Here is a 12,515-nt window from a genome sequence, read left to right as displayed (position 1 = left end):
GCCTAGTTGGGACAGGGAACCTTATTTAGGAGCTATGCAGTACAAAAGGAAGGCAATTTATAAAACAGATTTTTGCAATCATTCTTCTGCAAACAAACTCCTACCAGAACACTCCTGTCCTGTCTGGTGTAAGCTCCGCAGAGCAGAAGACATCTGTAGAGTGGAGGGGAATTCCCAGTTCATTACAAGAGATGTCACAAAACTGGGTTTAGGAAGGAAGGAAAGATGTTACCGAGTGAGCAAACACACAGTCAGTATCCCCAGGGACATCAGCTGCTGGATAATAGACCACATTCACTGTATCAGGAACTTCACCTCACAGAAATTACCCTGAAAAGTGCCTTAGAAGGAACTTGCTGACCAAGATCTGTCCTTTTGCCCATGCTCTGGTTTTATCCTTTTTCCCAGATGAAAAAGAAACAGACTTGGGCATTTCTGGTGCCAGCATGTCAACCAGAACTGCAGCTGTTCTTATACTGGTGGCCATTCCTGGGAGTGTTCAAGGTCAGGCTGGATGGGGCATTGAGCAACCTGGTCTCGTGCCAGATATCCCTGCCATGGCAGGGGGCTTGGAGCTACACTGTCTTTAAGGTCCCTTCCACCCCAATAATTTTATCATATTTTGATTATTCTGTGTTCAGTAACATGCACCAGGTACATGTAATCATAGTGAACAGTCAAATAGATTAATACTCAGAGATTGCTGCCTAGGGCAGAAGATGGCCCTTGTGAAAGTCTGAGGCTTGAAGCAGTCTAATTTGCCCAAAACCACGAGAAAGTCTTTCCACCCAGGCAGGTGCCACCATCCCTGCTTGCTCACAGGCTCCTGGCTTCTTTCTCTGAAGCAGCTGGACCTTAATTTGTTGTCAGGAAGGCACTAGAATAAATAGATGACTTTTCCTGTCTGATGTCACATTAAACACTGCTTGGCTCTTGTGTGTATACTGGCTGGGGGTTTCACAGTCTTTGGGTTCTGCAAGCACTTCTTCACTGGCATGGGAAAATTCCCCCTGATGTGCAAATCTGCTCTCCCGTGCCACAGCTAAGCATGGCTGAGATATTGCATCCTAGCTTGGTGTCATACAGAGATTTATGTGTTGCTTTGCTCCATTAATCAAACTGAAGGTGTTCTGAGATTTCAGCAGACAATTTATGTCCCATTTCTGTCAGAGCAGTGAACATTGCTGCTGTCTGGCTGAAGGACTCTTCCATGGGTGCAGTTCAGTCCCTAAAAGTTACCAAACAAAGCACAATAGGAGAAGAGTGGCAAAGATTGGCCACTGCCGGTTGGTCTGTGGCAATCTGGGCATCGAGAACATCAATGAAAATTGTCACATTGTCCCCAGAAACACAAACTAAGCACGGATTTAAAAACAGAGCTCCCAGCTCAGAACAGTTCATGGTCCACACACCAGGTCCATCCCACACAAAGTCCATTTCGTCCTCCTGCTGTGGGGGTCAAGCTCTTCATTAGCAGAACCCCAGACATGCAGACCTGTGACAAAGCCTTGGAAGTGACCCAAAATAGCTATTCAAACTCTAGTAAGCAATACCCAGCTAATTTATGACCTAGAAATCATTATTTAAGCAGTATTTTATACATTCTGCACTTGGTTAAAACCACCTAGTGAAGGGAGGGGAACATCTGCCCTGCTGCATCATCTGGTGCAACCCACACTGGAGAGAAATGAGGGCCAGGACTGTGCAAATATTCAGCTTCATTTTACTGCACTCCCTACTGCAGTCAGTGTTAAAGGCCAGGTCGTTTCAGTGCTTAATCAATACATCAATACAGTCAGTAAATGACAAGGAGAGTTCATATTTGTCCTGTTACTCCAAGACTGCTCATAAAGTCAAGTTCACAATCCCATAAAGGAGCCTGCATTACCCCAGTGGCTGGGAAGGAATTCCGCATTGGCTTCCCATAGGCCTGTCCACAGAGAGAACAGGAAAAGATAATAACAGGGTAAGTAGGAGTAAACTGGAATAAAGCCAAAAGTAAGGCCTACAAATCTAGCAGGGCAATCTCAGCTCATAAATATGACCCACCAAGTGGATACTCTGAATAGACTTTTGCCTGACAGAGGCAGACTGATAAACTTGTGGTATAAAAACACCACAAAGTTTTCACAGGAAAAAGCCATTTATTTCACAAGCAAAAGCCATCTATTTTCACATCTGTTTTGCCTGCTTGGAAGTGTGGTGAAAATTTTAGCACCAATACATTAATCTGGACATAGCTGTTTCAAGAGCCAGGGATCATTTGATTTGCCAGTGTGAGCCATTTGGTCCCCACTGCATTCAGAGCCAGGAATCCAAAGACAACACTCAAGGTTTAGCCAACAAGGCAGCTTTTCTGGGGTGGTAGCTGCAAATTCAGAGTGATATGGGCAGGAAGAATATCCTCTGATGATGAGACAGGTTAGAAAAATCGACAAGAAGAAAGAAAACATAAAGTTTGATGGGCAAAAGAAAAAGCGGGGGAGGGGGAAAAAAGGTAAAAAAAGTAAAAAGGAAAGAAAGAGAGAAAAAGAAAGAGAGAAAAAGTAAAAATATAGGACTGATGCCATATAGAAATTCACAGCAGGACACGTAAGCGACAAGATGTAGAAGCAGAATTAAATGTGATATGCAAGCTGGGTAGACTCAGGATGTATTTCTCCAACAGCCCTTGCAATTCTTATCCCTTGTGTGGGAGAAGAGTAATGGTAGGACACCACCAATCTCTTTATTCCCCCTCAGCATTTCCCAGAGGTGACCAGGAGCCAAACTGAACTGCACAAGCCATCAATCACTGCTCAGTGTGTGGCTCCACAGACCTGCTGCAAAACATCCACCGTGACTTCATGGACCACAAAGCACAGATAAGAGTCTAGGAGTTAAATCCTTCTGGCAGAGTGTAGCACACTCGAGGTAGACTGATCCTCTATCCAAACAGTTTATCTCCAAACTGTATTAATTACTGGAACATTACAGCAATTTGTATCTGCACCAGGGCTTTCTGCCAGTGCAGCTCTCTCAGTCAGATGCCACCAAGAAAGAGATGGGCCAGCAAAGCTTCACAGCAGAGGAAACTTCAGTGCAGCTTTTAAGTATTTAACACTGAAGACGTCTTTGAAGCAGGACCCAACCCAGTCTGCCTGTGCTCAGGGTGAGCCAGCAGGAGAGGCAGAGCTGGATAACCCTGCCAGCACTGATGTATGGCACATGTCTCTTCACATTCATCAGAAACACCAGCTGACCTGCACCTCCATGTGCCTCACAGCTGTCCTTAGAGCATCCTGCTTTGGAGGAAGGAGCTCTGCAGGCTCCATGCACATTCCACCAAGGACTGACAGTGCAACTCCTGTGCGCAGTCCTAGAGACCGCGTGTCCTCCTAAACACCACCTCGGCCAGCTGTGCACTGCAGCTGGAAAATTGCCTTCAGCTGAAGGGTACATCTTCCCATCTGGTTCTTGAGCAGACTAAAATCTTGAGAGCAGGTCTGGCTCCTGCATTTCTTGGCACAAGGGTGGATTGGAGGCTTGCCAAAGTTGCAACTGGGGAAAAAAAAGCACATTTCCCGCTGCCTCCGGTGAGCTGTGCTGACCACCTGTAACCTCCGCTGCTTCTGAGAAGGCAGCTAAGAAAAGCAGGAGTCTTGCCAGTAACTTACACAGTTCATAGCCCTGCTGGGGCATTCTGGGATTCCCTACAGCACAAGAAGTTGAAAACCACGGCGCCAGGGAGGATTATTTTAAACTATTTCATTCAAATCATGTTGAAGGAAGACGATGGGGCATCTGGACTGTCTCCTGTCTGTGTTGGTGCACATGTCCCCACTCTTGTACTTATTCTGCAAGCTCTTCCACCCTTGGGCATCCATGCCCAGTGTCTGTGAGTTCCCTGGAGCTGCAGAGTGCAGAGCTACCTCGGAGATGAGGAGAGGGAGCTTTCCCCCCTTCCCACCTCCTCTTCCAGTGCACATCACAAGGCAGCCCCAGCCGTGGGTGAGTGCAGCCCATCCTGTTCTCATCAGCAAGTCTGGTGCTCACTGAGCCTTTGTACTTCCAGGATGTCAGGTTTGCTCTCTTTATGTGCTGACAACACTACTGTGTCTCTGCAAGCAAATAAAGCTGCTGAATAGTCAGCCTGTCCAGTCACACTGGCAGAGACTTTCAGTCCAAGAGATTTCAAATAGGACATTGTTCCCCAGTGCAGGAGGTATTAAATTCCATAAATTTCTAGCTTCTTTTCTACTACAAATTTTATCACCATACAAACAAACAAAAAAATCAGCAAGATACTGTGTGATGTTTTCAAGTCTCTTTTTTTTTATTGTCCAAAATAACTATTTCTCGTTCCCAGCCCTCATTAATGGGCACCAGTCAGAGCTTCTTCCCCCATTCCTGACAAATCTTTATATTCATTCCTATGTTCTTCCACTTGTCCTCATGTTTAAAAAAATTAATTGTCCATATGCTGCAGCAATATAATTATTTTAAGCAACTTTCCTGACAAATGTTTGAAGGCTTCCTGTTGACTAATGGGTGGAACTGGACTGCCCCTCTTTCTTTCCAGTTGAGTGGTAATGATTCAAGCAGATTAACTGGTTAAATAACTGGTTATTTTCATTAACCCAGATCATGTCCTTTACAAGAAATAACACTGGTTACAGGAATCAGCTAATAATGGGGTTCATCCAAAGGCAATGAAAAAATATTTTTGTCAATGTCAAAATTTGTCAATGGGTTCGAAATGAAGTTCAACATGATTTCTGCTAAAGAAGTCAATATGCTGGATGTGATCAACAACCTAAGCTTTCCTTCATTTGCAACAGAATGTGGTCAACATCCCTGAAAATATTCAATATTCTCTTCCTTCCTGTCCTTCAAATCATCCACCACATAGGCCCAGATACTAAACACTGCCCTTCACCTGTGATGGCACGGGGCAGGACAGCTGCACCTCCAGTGAGACCCACCAAACACCAGCCACTGCCAAATGCTTCATCATTTCACAGCCTGGAAGAAATAAAATAATAAAAGACCCTCCCAATGATCCATGACCAACTCACCCCAAAGCCCATGGTGGGGAGGCAGGAATCCTGTGCTTTTGAGCCCAGGATGTTCATTTGGTGCTGCAGAGACAGGCAAATGTCCCCCTGTCTCTGGACCCTGATGACAGCAGTGTGTGCAGCTCATCACCCTTGGCTGTCTGTACAGAAATAAGATTTTGGTATAAAGGATTTGCTTTTGTTGTGACTTAGGTTGCCTTCAGTTTGGGTTGGATAGACGGGCTGGGTTCAGGATGCTCAATGGAGGACAAGTGCTGATGTGTCTATCAGCATTTTGAGACTAAAACACATCAAAATGAGGCCACTGGCCTGTGCATAAACAGCATTTCTTGTTTCTCTCTTCCAGTAACCGTGACTGTGGGAGGACAACAACACTTGCTGGGGCTTTATGACACTGCAGGACAGGTAAAGGACAGCAAAACATTTATCATTTTCCTTCCCCATGGTTTCTTTGTTACTATCATGCACTGGGGTTTGTTGTTCATAATGTTTGTGGAGTTTGCTGGGGGTTTTTTCACAAATAATAACAATCAGGTTTGAGTTGTAAAGGTTAAACTGCTGATCTTCTCCCTTTGGTTTCCATTCTGTTTCAGCAGTAAAATGCACACAAATACACTCATCCCTAAGACTGTGTCTTGCCTACTGAAAAAAACAAAGCCTGATGAGGCTGTGCAACCCCCCATATATCCACCTCCTACTGCAAATACGATGTTTTGTGTAATCAGTGTTTTCTTACCTTCACCACATGGTGGCATTGAAGATACAGAGAATAATTCCCATTTTCAAGATCAGAAAACTGGTATAATTCAGCATCAGTCACCAGCTGTTGACTTTTTAAGTGGTAACCCAGCCAGATTTGCATCCATCCCAACATCCCAACATTCTTCTCCCAGGACAAGGGTGTCCATTACAAGAGAGTCTGTATCCCATGCTTACTTACATTTAGAATTCTCTTGCTGTTTCCACTGTCCACACTCTCATATGGTGTGATTGCACTCAAAGCTTGCAGAATAATTTCACCTCCCTGGAGAGGAGGACAAATTATTTCTCACTGCTTTGCTCTGCCAGAAGAAGGGCAGAAGGAAGTACAGGGAGTAATTCATTTTTTGTGGTGAAATTTCCATCCCCTGACTTCAAATGTCAGTGAGTGACAAAATAAAGGGACATAGTCTGCACAGAAAGCTTGCAAAAACTCACCTGCTGCGAGCAGAGGGAGGAGGTTCCAGGTTCCTCACAGACTGGGAATGTTATAACCCACATCCACCAGCTCCTCCAGTCAGAGCTGACACTAAAGCCAGTGGGAGAGAAAGCAGATTTGGGAACTTGCTTCACTCCCTCTGGGTTCCAGCAGCCCTGGATGCAGGGCTTTGCTTTCACCTCTTTTTGGCTGTACAGTTTTGGCCATGACTGACTGCTAGGAAAGGCACAAACAGTGCAGAAGGAGACCCTCCTGTCTGCAAAAGGCCACTTCTGGCAGAATATACTTTGCAGCACTATGCAGAGAGATCAAAAAACCCCCACCAGAACAGACTGTCACTTCCAGAAAAACCTGCACTCAGCAGAACTGGGGCTTTGATGCTTTGGGTTTCACTTTCTTTAATTTTATTCTTACCATGTTTCTGTAGGCAGCATCAGTCTTAGCTGCTTTGGTGGCCCTTACGGACCACACATCTTTCTTATCCACATGGTGCAAACAGATGATTCAAAAGCCAATCCCAAAATATGGCCCAAGCCCTTGCCCCATGTCCAAATCCTGTTCAGTCTTTTATTCTGTGTTCACAGAGCTCAGAGCCTGTGCCACGATCCATCAGCCCTGCAAGCCTTTGCAAGCCAGACTGGAGTTATATTCAGTTCCCAGTCAGTTTTCACCCCGTGCCTTAATATTCCTACTTGTTTGTAGGGCTGACAGTTCCACCTGCCACCCCTTTCCGCAGCAACACCTCCTCTCATTTGTCCTCCTGAGACAGAAGGAACACTCAGCTCTCTCTTTGACAAGCCTCACCCCTCCATCCATTCCTCATAATTTTGCCATCCCCTGCTTCAAACTAGACAGTTCACCACCTGCCTCCAAACCCTTTCTCTAGCTCACCAAGCTCAGGTCCCTTCCAAACCCTGCTCCAGAGGATGTGGCCATCTAGCCAGAGCTCAGAGAGTGAATCAGCCCTTGATGACTGGATTGTCCCCGTGGAGGCTGGAGGGATGATGCTTCCCACATGCTCCAGTTATAACAACAGATCATCTGGGTTGTTTCCTCCCTCCTTCTCCTTGTGCTGTGTGGCTTTCCAAAGGCATCAGTGTGAAGTCATAGCCAGAAATAGCCCTTGACACTGCAATGCTATAAAACATATGCTAATGAAACAACAATTGAAAAATGTACTCCTGCAGCAGGACCCTCTGTCAGCCTGAAGGAAGAGCTGGCAGAGACCCCAGATTTGAGGTATCTGGCTTTCTGCATCCCTGGCACAAATGGTCCTAGGAGGAAAAAACTGGTCTTTTTGCTGGGCTGGACTCAGGTGCAAAATGCTTTAGCAGAGTGTACAAGAGATCAGCACAGCAACAACATAAAAACAAAAAAAAAGGACAATTCTGCTGCATTTTTGTGGCCCAAACACTGCTGAGCTGATGTCTGAGGTGGAGGGGAGGGAGCAGCACCAACTGGACTTGGTCCTGGCAAGTTACAGGCAAATAACTCAGCAGGGCCAGGTCTGGCACTGGCATTTCTAGGCCAAACCAGTGGCCAGGCAATGTTAAGAGGGAAGCCTCGAGCTCCCTAAATAGCAGGCAGCACAATGCAAGCAAGAGCTGGGAAAATAAATAAATAAAAATAAATTATTGATCAGCCACAGCCCAAGCCCACAAGGACTCAAGTCCCTTCCCAAACTTGACTGTCACTTGTTACAGCAGCCCTCCCTGGATGGGCCCCATACCCATGCAAATGTTCAGTCTCTTTTTTTACATTATTTGTGTGGCTGACCATCTCTGAAGGAGAAATGACGCAGTAGGGGCTGTTTTTCTAAAGGTCCATGGCAAGGTTTTGTTTTATTTTATTTTATTTATTTCATTTTATTTTATTTTATTTTATTTTATTTTATGGTACAGAGAGGAGGTCCTTGTCTGATGTGGTCTGGAGGATCCTGTTCATGTACAGGAGCCCAGATCGACTCTTATCCATGATATTTGTGTTTTAATCTGTCTGTGAAAAATCCCATGTGCCCTGGTGGGAGGTGAGACCTCTGCTATGAGATGCATGGCCGTCCCTGCTTACAACTTATATAATGCTCTGTGCTAATAGCTCAAACCAGGAATCCTCTTCCTGAAAAAGGATTTTCTAGGGATTCGGAAGGAACAAGGAAAATGAAATTAAATGCGTGCTCCTGGAGCTGTCGCAGCCAAGCAGAGTGCTCATGGTTTTAATCTGTAGTTTTAATGGTACAGTAAGTCCCAGCCCCTCTAAATATGCACGTCTGGAATACTGAAAATTGCTATATTTAGCCAATTTCTTCCCAAAAACTCCTAGATGAGCATTCCTTGAGGCTTGCTGCCACCACGTGGCTGGCTCAGGAGCTAAACCAAAAGCACAGAAAGGCTCTTTGCCCAGCAGCCGGTGTCAGCCCGAGGTGGCTGTGCCACAATCAACCTCAGGTTTGATGTTCTGGCTTCAAATAATGTCCCATAATCAGGCCAGGCTTTCCTAACCCACAGCATCCACATAAAACTGTCTCTACAACGCAATTTCTCTGCTTATCCCATCATCTTGGCATCCACTTTGTCTCTATTAACCTCTGCTGGGAGCTGGCTGCCATCTCCAGGGCCTTGGATAAATCTCCTGTCACTGTCTTTGCTTCTTCATGAACTGCATCGCTGGTGTACCCACAAACATCTCTGAGGGGTTTTTTCCTGCTATTCCTTGAATGTAGAGAATCCACTTTCTTGGGAGGTGATACATCCAAACACCTCCTCCTGTAAATCCTTCTTCAGATCTTTCTATGCCACCGGAAAGACACAGTTATGCCACTTGAAAAATACTCTGGTTTTACCCCAAATATCGTGGCTGTGAGGGCTGGAAGTAGTAAATGAGAATTTATTCTTTCTGTCAGAGTGGGTTTGGGACAATAAACATCCAGTTAGACAAAACAAAACATTCTGTTTGTGTTTTAGGATGGTTTTTTTAAACTTCTCTTTCATGACACAGAGCTAAATTTGGGCTCATGCTTCCTTTCAGAATAAATAATTAAATTTTGGGGGATTTTTTTAGAAATGGTGCAAACTGGTTTTGAGTAATTCATTGGTATATTTTGGAAAGTAGTGTTGATTCAGAAGTAGTCTGCACCAACTTACTAGCATATAGTCAGCGAAAAAGAGACTTCAGAAAGGTGATTTGCCAGTCTCACTTCACAGATTAAGTCCTCTCATTTGTTGACCCAATCAAAGCAAGGCAGAAGTAAGCCTGCACTAAAACATCATCTGTTCTGACACTGATACAGCCCTGCATCACTTTCCCCTGCAGGACAGGTAGCATCTTGCATTGTTCCTGCCTCTAATGTGGGCTTTCCCTGCCTAAAATAAATGTTCTTGAGTCTGAGAAACAGCACCCAGGTGTCTTTCCCCCCCCCCCCCCCCTTTTATTAGCCTTATTTCCTTTTATTAACTAGTCTGTATCTGCAAAGCAAATCACACCAGTTGAGTTTTCACACAGTTATAGCCAAAAATGACCAGACTGCAGAGATCTGAGACTTGTCCAGAATGCAGAAACTATAAACTGCAGATCTACATCGCAGTCAGGCTTGACAGCAGCATGTATTATTGTTTCCCACCCTTCAACTTTGTGTTCCTTTCCCCTTTTTAAATTCTGGAACCCCTAAAAAAGCCTTTGGAACAAATGTATCCCCTCTAAAAAGCATCTGTTTCGTTGCACTGAAGTTTCCTAAGAGGTTTCATTGAATAGTACCCACCATACACAGCTACAAATGCTCCCACTGTCAGAAAGAGCCAGGCTATCCTTTTCACATGGCTTGCAAAACCTCTGCTTGCTCTCAGCTTCTCAAGCCTGAAAACAGACCTAAATTCTTCCTTGAAACTCAGCTATCGAAGCCAGTTTATGACATATCCCAGCTGTGATTCAAGTGTTTGAAAATTCACCTTCTTCACCACTAGCCCATGGAGAAAACATCCCTCCTGCCACCATCCGTGGCCTGTGGAAACTCTAAATCACCCACAGTGAGTGCCCAGGTACTGCAGGCTGGATTTGCTCTGCTTTTTGCTTCCAGGATGAGTGTCCTCTGCCAGCTGGCACACTGCTGTGCACCCTGCAGGACTGCTCAGCATCACCTTCTGCACCACCATCTCCACAGATAACACAAACAAGACTTGTTCACACAGTCACAGGATGATTGAGGTGGAAGGGACCTTCAAAATTATCTAATTTCAGACACACACACCCCACCAGGGATAGGGACACTTTTCACTAGACCAGGTTACTCACAGCCATCCAATATGGCTTTGAGCACTTCCAGAGATGGGGCATTTTCAGCTCTTTTTGGTAAAATGCTGATAAATCAGCACCCTTGTCCTGTGAGGGGTAGTTCCCCCCACCTCCAGCAGCCACCTGGAGCTTAGAAGCGTGAATGAGTATGTCACCCTGTTTTTCTAAATTCTTCTAAGTCTTCTGATGTTTACATTCTTGTAATGAACTTTCTCACACACTTTATGAAAATAATTATTGTTTTTACATTCCTCCTGGAGGAAAAAAAATTGATAGACTGTTATCTTGTCCAGTGTCATTGGAGCAGTGGCACTGTCCTCCTCCAATCCACTGTCACTTTTAAAAAATCTATAAATGTTACAGTCAGAAAATAAACTTCCCTTCTTTTTACCTTAGAAATCCCAGTGTGCATGTTTTATTTCATGTCTTAAAGCGACAAGTAGGGACAGTGCTGGCCACTTCCTCAAACCCAACGTGACACCCTCCCTTGCAGTCATCCCCTCCTTGTGACACTCTTGTTGTTGTCCCCTGGCAGGAGGATTACAACCAGCTGAGACCCCTGTCCTACCCCAACACAGACGTGTTCCTGATCTGCTTCTCCGTGGTGAATCCTGCCTCCTACCACAACGTGCAGGAGGAGTGGGTGCCTGAGCTGAAAGTCTGCATGCCCAATGTGCCTTATGTCCTCATAGGAACACAGGTAAAGCTCCTCCTGAGCATCTGGAAAGGTTTCCTATTTAATTCATAGGAAATTCAGCCAGATTTTCCCATTAGAGGAAATTTCAGGGACTGGGAAAGGAATCTAACGTGCAGGTGTCCAGACTGGCAAAGCTCATCCCATCTTTTTATTCAAATGTATATTAATGTTTCACAAATACCTACAGGGAGAAAAGTTTTCATACAGGTCTCAAATGAGGAGGAAAAAAAAACCATCAAAGTTTGTGGCTAGAAGATGAAGCTAAACTTCAAACTAAATTTTAAGAATGGGAGTAATCAGCCAAATACCATGGGAAGGAAGTAGCCTCCCTTCATGCTTTTGCATCAACATTACAACTGGTGACTCACCATCCTGCTTGTGTTACAGTGACTGTCAGACTGAACGATCAAACCCCTTTATTTTGGCCTTAAAATCTATTAATCTGTCAATCAAATAAAAATGCCTTAAAGATGGGTTTGTTACCAAGGCACAGAGAGGATAGAGACTGTGAGGGTAGGGATATAACCACATGGAAAATGTCAGAGCACTGGACAGTAACCTAAGCCAAATTAAAGAAACAGATCAAATTCTGGTCAAAACCAAAGTCTTCATGTCACAGGAAAGGCAAATAATTAAAACAATGGCTTTGTTTTCTATAATGGAATAATTTAAAACACCCATTTAAAAATAAAAGCATTATCCTTTGAATCACACAGTCTGAAAATGGACAGGTTTGAAACGCCAGAATACTTCACTTTGATGTTTCCTGTGGAAACAGAGGATTTTGTTTCAAGTCAGACTGAGCTGTGTCTGTCTGGCCTGTCAGGGTGGGGTTTGGGTGATGCAGTGCAGGGTTGCAGCAGCTTCCCCTACCAGTGGGGTTCTTTCCTGTACCACACCCATCTGAGCTGGGGCCCAATAACCTGCAAAGGAGAACTAATTCATGGTAAATTGAAAAAAAAAAAATTAAAAAATAAAAAGATAAATAAATGTGCAATTCATTTCTGAAGTATCACCTGGGTTGAGGAGTGATAAAGATGCCCTGATGTAAAGCCATGAGTATCTGCCTCAAGAATTACAGCACAGATTTTGTGTATTTTGCACTAGATTGACCTCCGGGATGATCCCAAAACTTTGGCGCGGCTGCTTTACATGAAGGAGAAACCACTCACCTATGAGCATGGAGTGAAGCTGGCAAAGGAGGTAACAGCTTCTTCTGATGCCACGTGAGGCTGACTGATCACAGCTTTCCTCTGGGTTTCTTTCCTTCAAGGCTCCC

At 44.7% G+C, this 12,515-nt stretch overlaps 1 protein-coding gene across 1 annotated transcript in view; it reads left to right on the top strand.

Annotated features, from left to right (window-relative positions):
* RHOJ (ras homolog family member J) overlaps positions 1-12,515 on the top strand; it is a 60,814-nt gene that overhangs the window by 39,472 nt on the left and 8,827 nt on the right. Inside the window, exons 2-4 of the mRNA XM_041401117.1 lie at positions 5,404-5,462; positions 11,075-11,239; positions 12,344-12,439. Coding sequence (XP_041257051.1) covers positions 5,404-5,462; positions 11,075-11,239; positions 12,344-12,439 — 320 coding nt within the window. The remainder of the gene's footprint in view (positions 1-5,403; positions 5,463-11,074; positions 11,240-12,343; positions 12,440-12,515) is intronic.

Source organism: Onychostruthus taczanowskii, unplaced genomic scaffold, assembly GCF_017590055.1.
Source record: "Onychostruthus taczanowskii isolate IOZ18803 unplaced genomic scaffold, ASM1759005v1 scaffold1, whole genome shotgun sequence".
In the NCBI taxonomy this organism is placed as follows: domain Eukaryota; kingdom Metazoa; phylum Chordata; class Aves; order Passeriformes; family Passeridae; genus Onychostruthus; species Onychostruthus taczanowskii.
Note: the sequence above shows the minus strand (reverse complement) of the source record. Positions and strands in the feature narration are given on the sequence as shown.